This window comes from Blennius ocellaris (assembly GCF_963422515.1).
Source record: "Blennius ocellaris genome assembly, chromosome: 7".
Taxonomy (NCBI): domain Eukaryota; kingdom Metazoa; phylum Chordata; class Actinopteri; order Blenniiformes; family Blenniidae; genus Blennius; species Blennius ocellaris.
In genome coordinates, this window is record NC_137656.1 from 29668048 (window position 1) to 29681280 (window position 13233).

The 13233-nt window shown below is 44.1% G+C and overlaps 1 protein-coding gene across 1 annotated transcript in view; it reads right to left on the minus strand.

Annotated features, from left to right (window-relative positions):
• Positions 1 to 13233, minus strand: part of citb (citron rho-interacting serine/threonine kinase b) — a gene marked incomplete at both ends in the record, with an annotated part of 183710 nt that overhangs the window by 110157 nt on the left and 60320 nt on the right. The window contains 7 exons of the mRNA XM_080499233.1: positions 750 to 859; positions 1033 to 1149; positions 1367 to 1462; positions 2276 to 2401; positions 6198 to 6338; positions 6817 to 6870; positions 9131 to 9184. Coding sequence (XP_080355359.1) covers positions 750 to 859; positions 1033 to 1149; positions 1367 to 1462; positions 2276 to 2401; positions 6198 to 6338; positions 6817 to 6870; positions 9131 to 9184 — 698 coding nt within the window. The remainder of the gene's footprint in view (positions 1 to 749; positions 860 to 1032; positions 1150 to 1366; positions 1463 to 2275; positions 2402 to 6197; positions 6339 to 6816; positions 6871 to 9130; positions 9185 to 13233) is intronic.

Sequence of the window (13233 nt, forward strand, 5' to 3'; positions counted from 1 at the left end):
AGAAATGGCAGAACGCTGAAAACAATGTAGTTAGCATGTTTGGCCACTAGTCTGTGCTCTTTGTATTTTTTTTTGTAATGAAACCACTCAAGAACAGCAGTTTCTCACACAGTTTGAAATGTGGTCAAGTAGTCAAAGCAAGGGGTTTTGATGGAAGGCCTTGACTAAACAGGCCTGGATCACACTTACTGCTGCCCAAAAGATCCACATAGTTTTCCTCAGTTTTCAAAAAGTCCCACCTTGGAAGCCGTTTTCAAAAGGTTTTCTATTTTTACTTGAAATCTTGTAAATGGACCCTAAGAAGTGTGCTTCAGCACATAAGTTATTAGGACCTTTTTCTTAATTTGATAGTTCCATGGATAAATAATGAGCCTCCCTTGCCCCATTTCAGTGAAACAGACTTGCTATTAGTAACTTGAGAGTTTTATAACAATAGTTAGTTGAGGTAAACACCAAAGAGGTAGAGAATCAGAGAACGAGCCGTGAAGTGTGATTTTGTGGGAATACATTGAAGCTGCTGAGCTTGATTTAATCCTCCTCTTAGTTCATTTTGGTGACAAGCTTGTTTGTTTCTTTTCTGGATTCTGACTGGAGCAATAAAGCAGCACTGCACAGTATTGTCATACAAAGGCTATAGCATTCTAAATAAGACCTTTCCAATAGGTTACCATCAAGGTTAATAAGTGCATAAATGCCGTTTTACTCAGACGTGATTAGATAAGGGTGATCTAATGTTTTTAAGTACTTACATGTTTTTCTGGGTGTAGATGCTGCTGTTTGCTGCCAGTTTGTTAGCCTCGGACAACTCAGCAATTCTCTGCTCCAGACTGTTCATCTTTGAGTCCATAGCATTTATAGTCTGAACAGGAATGGAAACTTGTGTTTAATAATCATTTCATTCACATGGTGGCTGTGAATGTGCTAATGTTTCATGCACTATAATAATGTCATTCCAAACAGAGAATCTATGTCATTGTGACAAATGTTTAAAAAAAATGCCTGAATAATGTTTCCAAGCTGGTCACTTCTTACCGCTTTCTGTTCACTTATGATGCTGCACTTCTCCCGCACCTCCTCCTCATATTTGCTCTGACTGGACTCCAGCATTTCCTTATCAGCCATGTCCGCCTTCATCTGGGCCTCTAGTACCTGCTCAATGCCAGGCAGCCCACAGAACAGTAACCAGGACATCAGTCAACAGGACACAAACAGTGTGAAGACGACATACTGGAGATCTCCTGAGCACAGAGTCCGACCAACAAACTCACCCAACTGAGGCAAAGCTGCTCAACACAGCAGAGCTCTTCCCCCAAGCACACAAGTATACCGCCTGATGTGTGAGTGCTGGTGTTTTCTAAATACAAACCTTTATCTTGTCATCGTAAAGCTTCTCCTTCTGCTTCAGGTGAGTCTCAAAACGTTGGGCTGAGGTTTGTGTCTCTCGCAGATTTTCCTCCAGCTCCTTCACAAGAGTACAAATCAGTCGTGAGCTGCATAATGTTATCAGTCAACGTCTTCATGAAGGCAAAAAACAGCCAAAATCACTGAAAAAGAAAAAGGATCATGTAGATCAGGCAAGTCAACCACATTTTAGTTCCATGGCCAATTTCATCTTGAACGGCCCAGACCGGTAAAATAGAGCCACAATCACCTTTGAATTTGAAATGATATGTTTTTCTCTGTTGGGGTGCAGAGTATATGCGATGACAATACTGTGTTTGTAATGGTAGTTAGAATCTAAATCTTGTCTATGGAATGGTTGTAAAGGAAAACCGATGGGAGTACATTGGTGGAAGCCTTTATTTGTCTGCCTTCTGATAATTTTGGAATTTTCTGGGTGTTATAAATGGTCTAGGAGTGACTAACCAACCAACCAACCACATGTGGTCAGGTTAAAACTAGTGGTCGGCTATGCAGGATATTGAGTGACGTGACCAAATGGTGCCACCAAGAGAAGGGAAGCATTAATCAATCAGTCTGTTTACACCCACATTAATACAACCTCCAAATTGAAAGCACTTGCGTGGTTTTGTCATGCCAGTGTAGGGGTATCAAGAGGACACAATATTATGCAAAATGATTTATTCTGTGCATAGAAAAACTCTGGCTTACATAGAAGCTAATCTATAAATAAAATAAATGATAAATATGAGTTTTCCCCCTCAGAATCATTACGTAAAATTGCACTTCCTCTGCAGAAATGACAATGAACTATGTTTATCTCACGCCTCGTCTTATTATTTTAGCTCTGCGCAGGGAATGAAAGGTGGGTTACCAGGATCTTATCTGCCATCTGTTGAATCTGCTGGGCTTTGCTCTGGATCTCATCCTTCAGTTTGTTCTCCCGGCGCTCCACAATCTCCAGCCTCTTCACCTGGTTCTCCAGGGTCTTCCTGCCATCCTGCAGAAAGCAAGAAAAGGCACGGTTTCTTTGAGCTCTTTCCTGAAATCTGTATGTGTATTATCTGGCTCAGAGAAGCCGCCAGGGAATAACATTTCAAGAGAAGGATGATCTTCGGTTGGTGGTAGATGATCCACATGATGGAGGTTTCCAGCAGCATAGCAACTTGCTGGGGTTGCCTTCTCCCATCATGCACCCCAGTGTTCCAGGAAACACACACACACGCACACTCGCACGCACGCACGCACGCACGCACACGCACGCACGCACGCACGCACGCACGCACGCACGCACACACACACACACACACACACACACACACACAAGTGATGTGAAAGAAAACATGACTTGACCTTCTCCTCTTGCTCCACAGTCCAGTTCTGATGCTTCCATACTCTTTGTTGGCGCTTTAAGCTGACTAGTGACTGGCCTGTGGCTTTGAAGCCTCCTATTATCTGGTTCTCTGTGAACCTGTTGGAAGCACTGGAAAATTATCTGATGGCGAAGTTGCACAGTGATGTCTTGATGTGTTGTAGTAGTAGCCTTACATTGGATTAGGATTGTGTATTTTACTGTAGGTCATAATGAGCAGCCACAAGGCGGTGCGGGGAGTTAACTGCCGCAGGCTACTCAGAATCAGAATCAGAATCAGAATCAGAATCAGAACCAGAATCAAAATCGTCTTTATTGTTATTGTAACAGGTACAACGAAATTGCATAGCAAGTTGGTGGAAAGAAGGACAAGAGGTGAGGAGAGGAGGGGAAAAAAGACAGATTACAGACTGTGCTCTAAGGAGGACAGTCTGTAATTGGGAAAAAAAAATCCACCTCAGGCACAGTTAGCATCAGCACAGACAGGTTACAACATATTCTCGAGACAGCACTTAGGATATGTGAAGGGGAGTTTTGCAGCCCGCCACTAGGAGGAGGTGTCTCGGCGCACAGCACAACAGGCACGCAGCCATTGACGAAGACGGTGAAAGGTACTGTTAGTACTGCTTCTGCAGTTAGTCCAGTTCTGTTGTTGTGAGAAGGCCTTGAGTCCAGAACAGAGCAGCTTCCAGTGGGCCAGGTGTGAGGGGGTTTATCAGGGAAGAAGAGGAGGGGGAGGTTCCACGCTCACATCCAGGAGAGTTGAAGACGAAACACAGCCTCGACGACTGGGTGTCTGGGAGTCTGAAATGTAGATTAGATTTGTTTTCGTTCAGGCGATTCAGCTTTATCTTTCAACCTTCAGTGTCTCTGGTCTTCATGCTGCTCCAAATCGTGGCCATATTTTTAGCTTCCCAGCCGAGTTTTAACTTCCTCTAAGATGGTTCCAATTTCACGTAAACGTTCAAGAGTCGTACTCTTGAGTGCGTTTATCACATGAGTCTGAGCGTTCAAAGCTCGGCACAGTCCCTCAGTGACGACAGGCAGCCTTCCCGATGCAGCTGCCTCCGTCTTCTCAACTTTGCGATAGATCAGAAAGCCGCCAGCTCCAATCAGCAGCATACCTGCTATTGTTAAACCCAATATGTAGAGGTCCTCCACATCCTCCATGGAAAGAATGGCCAAACACAGGGACCTCCAGGAACCCGGCAAGCAGGGTAGACGAGATCAGGAGAGAAGAGAGAAGTGTCTGCCTTCACCGAGAGCCAGAAGAGAACCGTGATGCTGGGATGAAACACCCAGAATGCAATCGGTAGGGGAGAGGTTTTCTGGACATTTCACTGTATTTTGCACCAGAAGGTGCCAATAAATCTCACTTCATGTTGTGATTGTAGTCATTTTGGATCGGAATTGTTCGGTTTTGCAAAGATATAGACATTTCTGTTCCATATACTCTGCAACACAACAAAGAAAAACTTCAACATTAGAATTTAAAGGTTATTTTGACTCTATTTTACTGGTCTGACCCACTCAAATTGAAACTGGTCTGTTTGTGGAACCTGAACATTTTGTGTTTGACACCCCTGGTGGAGGAAATGCTTTGACTGGATATTTGACCACTAATTAACATTGAGGAAAAATGTTCACTTCTTCTTTAATTCTCACTAACAGATGCCATAGCAAAAACATCATCAGTATATTTCACTTCCCATGTCAGTGGTCATAATGTTATGGCCGATCGTTGCATTGTCTTCCTCTTTTTGGGGGTTCTGTTCATTTCTTTCAGTTGTAGAGCCACAGGACCCCAAAAAGCCCAAAACAGATGTTTGAGTGATGCTACATTATGACACACACAGCAATTAGCTGTATATTCTCATTAAAAACAGACACATACTGTAGCAGCTACATCTACTTGGTTTGTTGGTACTTTACCCCTGAAATGCATATTTACTCAAAGCTATATTTTACGCAAGGAGCTCATTTGATATCTCAAATGTGTAAAAAGTCTTTAGAGCTGCATAAAGAGCTGTGACCCCTTGCATATTTCCATATCTCAGATGCTCAGATCAAAATGAACCTAAGCAATTCAACAAATGTAATAGTCTAGAGCAGGGGTCGGCAACCTTTAATGCTCAAAGAGCCAGTTGGTCCCGTTTCCCACTGAACACAACAGTTCAGTAAAGAGAAGCTCATGTGACAAACAGGTTTGTGAATGTTGTCTGTGATTAGACTGATGAGGGGGCCACAGTGATATCTAACATGGACACAAAGCACTATTCCCTGAGTTAATGGTGTGAAAAGTGTGACAAAACTCTGCAATATTTAACTTACAGGTATATAAAGGTTTCTAATCATATTTTTACATTCGTTTGTGAGCAGGTGCCTTACCACTGGAACATGTCTTTGACAAAATGAGATAGTGACAGATCTGATGTTAGAGACGTTAAGAAAATCCTACATATCCGATACATATCTGATGTATTTCCACATATGAACAAGGCCTGTATCCAATCTCAAAAATATCTAAACACATGCGTCTTATATCTGCTTTGAAATGAATTGTCCAATAGCAGATTTGATCTGTGCCACATAATGACTAAAAAATCTGAATTGGTTCATATTTGTACATTTCCCCACCGGGACTGACAGTGTCAATGCCTTCTTATGTGTGCAGACACAGTTCCTTTGTGTAAACACTGAGCGTCAGGAAGGACCGACCAGTGGAGAATCAATTTGAAAAATGTCACATGCACTCCAGTGAGCTTCATGCTACCAGTCACTGTCATTCTGCTGAACAACACGGTAAATACAAGAGCTTCGGCCCTGCTGTCCAGTATCATGTTCATTTACTGTAACTCGAACTCGGGTGGATTTAGGTGAAAGTCTCATTGTTTATGGTGAGCCGTATGTGAAGATATTGTAGAAGAAAAATGTTTTGGTTTAACCTCACCTTATGTAACTTAATTACAAATAAGCAAATGCAAATGCAAAAATCACATGAACACAAAGGCTATCTAACATGCTAGCATGCCCTCACAGCACAAATGTTCCTCAGGACATGCAAAAACATGTTTACTAAAGAGAACATATGGGCTCTCTGTACTTTGCAGATACTGCAGCCAGATTTATTTATGCAACACCTTTAACTATGAAGAGGATGATGCAGCATAAAATAAAATAAAATACAAAAGTGACATGATGTTGGAGGTGGGAAGTGATAAAGTATAAATGCTGTAAGTACTCATATCAGTACTCAGTTTAAACAAGCAGCTGAAACAAGCAGCTGAAGGTTAATATTTGCACTTGTCCTTTGGTATTGTGTATACTCAAACACTAGTAAAACTGATGAGCACTTCTGCCATACACACTGCATTGCTGTGAGACCTGGTGCAGCATTTTGAGGACACGGGTGAGTGCAGATTACCTCAGTCTCACGGAGACGTCTGCGCAGGCTGTCGCTGGAGTCCTCGCGGTTCTGCAGCCGCTCCAGGTCACGCTCCATGCGCTCTTTGGCCACTCTCATAGTCTGAAGGAGGTCTGTGGCTTCAGCACTGGCTTTCAATGCCTTCACAGTGGAATAGCACACATCACTTAAGAAGTGCATATATATTGGTATACACAAATTTAAACGTATGAGAAGATCAATATTAAACCAATATTGCGCCACGAGTTTTCAAGGCCTTGAATATCAGCTGAAGAAGCGCATATAATCTTGGCTTGCTACTTCTAATTATGTTCATTTAGGGGAAAAAGGCACTTTAATTAGCATTGCTAATGATGCACAACAGTTTGATTGCTGATAATCATGCTTTAACTCTAGTTTTTAGGAAAAAAAACACCCGAATTGTTCTCTGGCTGTAGACTCAATTTGGCTGTCAACTGCAGGTGAAGGGTTGAGATGCAGAGAAAAAGAAGAGGTCAGGAAGAGTAAAGAAGGCATTCATACCCTCATCTGAAAGTGAACAAAGGTGTTACATCTCCAGCATTTTGGAGTACAGGCTCATATAAATTATTCATAAATCTTCCCAAAACAAATATTCTACCTTGGCAAGCTTGTCCTGGAGATCCTGAATCTTTGAATTCTGCTCAGCATTGGTCTGAAGAGAAAAATCAAGTTACCGCCATACAGTATGTCACCTTTTGTTAACATGACTTACATTTGTCTATCTTCACTCATCCCTTCTGATCACACTTAGCTTCGTTCACTCAAACATCATTCAGACACTCCCAGATCTGAAGCAAGCAAAATTAAGTCAAACATTTAAGCAGGAAAAAACAATCTTGGTATAAATCAATACAGTGTATGACACATTGGAACCATTTACAAGAAAGCTGCAAGCAGCCTTGAACGGGTCCTCGCTATTTGCAGACATTGGACTGAGCATACGGTACATATGTTGTCCAATGAAGCATGAGGAATGTGAAGTCAGTCAGAGCAAGGACAGATTATGTAGACCCAACTTTCTGTTTCCATCAGGTAACATTGTGCGATGGTTGTTATCGAATGGTTGTGACTGTGATGAATATGTCAAGTTTGAGGCCGATCAGGCCATGTTAAGACCTTTTACACTGCACTTCCTGTTCCATGGCAAAATGTCAAACTTTCACTCAAGAAAGTTTGAGCTGGAATTGGTCAAGATTCAGCATGTTATTCAAAATAGCCGACCTTCTGTTGTTGGAATGTGCATAATCGACCATTGTGTGCTCCTTGGTGTGCTACATATGTGTAATAAATGTCGTTGCTGTAGGTGAAACGTGATGCAGGGGCTTAATTTTCTCAATTTTGCAGGTGGTGCCGTCGAGCCATGTTGCCAGTCACATGTGTATTTGTACACGTGTAGTCAGTTTTTTCATGCAAATAATAATTTGTATACAATATATGACATTGCATATATGTATTATTGTAAAAAAAAGAAAAAAGCATATATATAAGTATTAGTTTCAGATTAAAGAGAAGTTTCACAAAAACCTCATAAAATCGTAACACAAATTCCCTTTTGATGAATTTGAATGTTTTGAAGTTTCGTACTCTCAAGAGCCAGATGACTCACTGTGTCATCAGCAGTTCAATGATGTTTTGCCCAAATACCTCTGTCTCTTAAACATTAATGCTCATCATATCAATTCAGAGACATTAATGATTTATTTTAATGATAATAATAATACATCAAACTTGTATAGGGTTTTTTTGGTGCATTCAAAGACGCTTAACATAAAGAAACACACATAAAGACAAATAAAATAAAGAGTTTATGGAAACCTTAAGATGAACAGATGGATGGCTACATGGATACACACAGGAAAGCTTGACTGAATATTTTTCATGTGCTATGCATGAAATGTGATGGATGAACCTTTGAAAAGTAATGTGTTCAGCCAACTTCACTATCTTGTGATGCTCCTTAATGTTGTTTTGCCACCAGAAGTCAGAGCTCATTGATGCCTCAAACAGCCCAATGTGTCTCGGGTTTTTTCATACGGTCATGACTCCCAGTCAAAGTGTATAGTGTATACACTTTGACTGGGAGCATGTGTGAGGGTTTTCATTACAAAAACAATCAACAGCTGCAACTTGCGGCCTGGCATGCTAAATACATCGTTTTAACTGCTTCTGTCGTTGCCATGTAAACAGACATTGTTTTCAGAGCGTTGCTGTCCAAATGCAAAACTCTTTAGAAATGAAAATGCGAAAAAGTTTTCACTTGAACTCTCAAGAACAATCAGTGGTGTGCAGTCAGGGGCAGCAGGGCTAGCACTGCTCGCCCTGTTAAAAGTTATTTTTCTTTTTTTATATAATTAAAAAGTGATTCTGAAATCGGCGTCTGGAATCAATTAGTGACTTTTGCAACCTCGTCCAGAAAACGACTATATTTTGTGGAGCTCAAATCTCCTATGTCCTCTAAAAGCATCACAGCTCCTTTCCTCTGCTGGGGCTAGCAGTAACTGCATTGCTCACCTCTGATCGAAGCTGGACGTTGCTTTTGGTTTAAAATGTTGAGTGACAGTCTCATCGGTCAATCAGATTTTGATTCATTATTGACAGAACGCCCTCGGGCAAACAGATTTTCTAGCGCAAGCCTTGCTGTTGTCATTGAAATGAGTTTGACTGATTGACTCATGGGCTGGTGGTGATGATGCTCTGTTATTATCTGCTAATCTGGAGTGATGACGGCAAATAGCAAGCTCACAGCAAGATAGGATTGTGTTACTGCTGGCCCTGACTGAAACACTACCACACGCTACTGACCACAATTACTATTACTACTACTACTACTAATAATAATAATAATAATAATGCATTTAGATACTATTAGATACTAGATGTTTCCACCATCATGTCCAAGTAAAGTAACTTACCTTCTCCAATTTGCTGATCATCTCGTCTGCTTCTGCTTTCCCTTGCTCTTTGGCCTGTGATGCATATAAAATTCAGAAACACGATCACTTATCTTTTATGTTCAAATGGAAACCCACAAATTACACAGGCAGTCAAAACTTTGTTGTTGTGCACAATTCAACATTTTTTTTAATCAAATAATACCAAACTTATTTTTCCATAAGTAAAAATATGACATTGATTACTTTCATTAAAAAAAAAAAAAAAAAAGATTTTCAGGGGGGGTTGGGGGGGTTATTTTGTATCTCTAGCTATATACTTTAAAATGCTTATAAAGGGGCGGAATGGCTCGGTTGGTAGAGCAGTTGGCTCCCACTGAGAATATTACAGGTTTGAGTCCCATGCCCACATGCTGAAGTGTCCTTGAGTGAGACACTGAACTCAACTTGCTCCCAATGGATTGACAGCACCTTGCATGGCAGCAGCCTCCGTCATTGTGTGAATGTGATTAATAATGTGAAGTGCTTTGGCACTGCTCATGCAGTTGAAAAGTGATACATAAGTGACGTCCATTTACCATTTAAAAAGAAATGCAGACAAAGACAAAGACAAAGACAATGTGGGAGTCATTATTATCTTTTGTATCCTTTATCCTTTTCACCTTTCCACTTTCACAATTCAATTCAACTTTATTTATATAGCACCACATACAACATAGTCTTTCCTAACGTCTTTTAAAAGAGAAAAGACAAAAACCCAATGGACCCACATGAGCAAGCAGACTTATTTGCGACTTAGGACAGGAAAAACTCCCTCAAACAGAAAGAAGACCTTTGCAGAAACCAGCCTCAGGACTCAAGAAGCGATCCGTGAGCTCTGGCATCAGTTCATGGACGACCACCGTTGCCCCCTCATCGGCTGCCTTCTGTTCCTCCTGCATCGGCCTCCTCCTCCTGCACAGAGGAACCTATGCAACTGGACCGGATGCACCTAACACCTGAGGAGTGCGAGAGATGGTTCAGACTCCGGCTCTTCACTTACTGTGGTCAACCTGGGCACCGCTTCACCAACTGTCCGATGCGAGGCAAGTCTTGTGCCGAGGTCACTGCACTCGATCTCAGATTTTAAAGACTCCCAGTGTCCTGTGTTCTCTGTTACTCTCTGGACTCTTGGTGTCTCCCTACAGGTGGAAGTACTGGTGGACTTCGGGGCTAACCTTGTGCACTTGCAGCTGGCTGAGAGACTCCAATTGAAGACATTCCCCCTCAACCCCCCCATTGAGACTCACGCCCTGGATGACACCTCTTGTCCTGGATTACTTGGACCTCTCAGCCAGTACAGGTTAGGCTTCCCGATGGTCATTCCGAGTCCACCAACTTCCACCTATTTAAGTCCCCACAATTCCCTGTGGTCCTGGGCCTCCCCTGGCTTCAACAGCACAACCCCAGTATTGATTGGGTGACAGGACGTGTGAGGAGCTGGGGGCCCCAGTGCAAAGATCTGTCTGTCTTCTAAGAACTCCACCCAGCTCTCCACTGTTTACCCGGAAACCAGCTCTGTCACACCATCCCTGGACCTCGAGAAGATCCCGGCCTGCAATCACGATCTTTTGGAGGTGTTTCCTAAGCGCCGGGCAACTTCTCTGCCTCAGGCCCTATGACTGTGCCATCGACCTGCAGCCTGGCACCTCAATTCCTCGTGGCCGTCTTTACTCTCTGTGGGAAATCTCCTCCCTCTGTCTGTCCCTTCTCGTCCCTGGTCCCCCATCGCTTTGGATTTTGTCACTGGACTTCCCATGTGAGGATCCACACCTCGCTCCAGCACCGGATCCGCCTTCATTGACGCTCCTGCAGGTAATCAACTGATTGATTGCTCCCACCTCTTAAACCCTGCAGGGAGGCGGGTCCGGTGCCAGAAGAGTATGTCTCTTGGAGGAGTAACAGGAGTGAAGACATTCCACAACTCCCTCTCCAAGAGTCCTCGGCCAGCCTCCTCGCCGTGCAGCACCTCCCTGCTGCCGTCCTTCCGCCTGCGTACTCTGCATCCTGGAGTCTCCACTTCCTCTTCTCCCCGGTCCTGGTTTACAATAAAACCACTGCTAATTGCACCTGCTCTGCTTCCTGGTCTGCTTCTGGGTTCAAGCCCCACGCACCAGCTCTCGGCCGTAACATCCCAAATCCCATGGCAAAACTACCGTCCTCACTGTAGTTAACCATTTTTCTAAGATGGCTCATTTCATTCCCTTCACTAAACTACCCACTGCCAAAGAGACCGCTGAGCCCTTCTTGATGTTTTCCGGCTTCGCGGTCTCTCTCAGGATGTGGTTTCAGATCGTGGCCCCCAGTTTACCTCCCATTTCTGGAAGGAGTTCTGTGCTCTCATCGGAGCCTCCCCAAGTCTCTCCTCTGGCTACCACCCTCAGTCTAATGGACAGACGGAGCGTCTCAACCAAGTCCTGGAGACTGGCCTTCGTCTCCTGTCCCACCAACAACCCTCCTCCTGGTCCAAAAACATCTGCCTGGAGTATGCACACAACTCTCTTCCCTCTGCATTGACTGAACTCTCACCCTTTCATTGTGTTTATGGTTTTCAGCCCCCACTCTTCCCAGCCCTGGAGAAGGAGGTTCATGTTCCCTCGGTGGCTGCCCTGGTTCGGAGGTGCTGCAGGGTCTGGATCCAAGCCCGCCTGCATCTTCTCTGAGCGGCAGCATCTCATAAGATCTACGTTGACCATTGTTGCTCAAAGGCACCCAACTACCGGCCAGGGCAGCGCACGTGGCTTTCCACAAGGAACCTCCGACTCCAGGGACCATAACGCAAGTTAACCCCATGATTCCTTGGCCTTTTTCCTATTTCCAAAACAATCAAGCCGTGGCCGTACGTCTCCAACTCCACAGGAACATCCTGATCCATCCCGCTTTCCACGTCTCCCACATCAAACCCACCTCAGAGAGTCCCCTGGTCCCCGCCTCAAAACCCCTCCACCCCCCCGGATACTGGACAGTGGTGAGACAGTTTATACGGTCCGCAAGCTCCTGGCGGTCCGGCGTTGTGGGAGGGGTCACCAATTCCTTGTGGACTGGGAGGGATATGGGCTGGATGAGCGCTCATGGGTCCCATATTCATGACCCCTCCCTCATCCAGGAATTCTACAACACCCACCTGGACCTGCCTGGGCCGTCAGGAGCCAGCCCTTGTGGGGGGGGGGGGGGGATACTGTCATGGTCCTGCTCTCACTCACCCCTCCCTTCCTGAGAGTTTTTGCTCCTCCCCTCCTGTGTTGCCTTAACCCCGCCTCTGTGGTCTCCTGCCTCCTCCTCCTGGTCACAGCTGTTTGTAATTCTCATTAGCGTTTGTATTTAGTTCCCCTCTCTTGTAGCTCTGGTTGCCAGTTCGTCTGCTTTCTCACACCATTCATACCCACCATTTTTCCTCGTGTTGCCTTTGTGTTCTGACCTCCTGCCTGCCCGACTTCTCCTCCTGGATTTCCTTCTCAATCGCCTGTGCTGGTTTTGACCTTGGACTCCCTGAGTTCACTTCTGCCAATTTTTTTATATTAAACACTTTTGAACTAAGCTTCTTGTCTGCTGTGCAATTGAGTTCCACTAACCCTGACAGGCACCACCAGCTGAACTGGAAATAGCTAATACCAAAATATCAGTCTTGTTGTAAAAAAGGTTATTTAAGTTAGTTAATATTCCTGTGCAAAATAAAACAAACTTAATTAATAGGGAATGTGTGAGATTCCAGCGCAAACTGTTACAAACCAGTGAATTGTCAACAATAAATACACAATAATGACCAGGAATTGATCAATTCAGCTAATAGGCTCCAAGGGAGTAAACGGATTGAGTGGCTCTGCAGTGCAGGCCATGACAACACTGACCTCTTCTGGCTGGTCCAGAAGGTGCAGTGAAAGGTCATTTCTCTACCAGTCATTCTTTTGGAGGGAGTGGAACCTGTGGAGTGGTGTATGGTGGACCGATTGGTCACCAACACCCGTTGGAGGCTCCCATCTCCATCTGTACCACCACTGTTACCATACCGGGGTATGTGGGTGGTGCTGTGGTTTACTCGGCCTACCTTGGAAGATCACTGGGAGTGGTATGGTGAATGGAGGTTG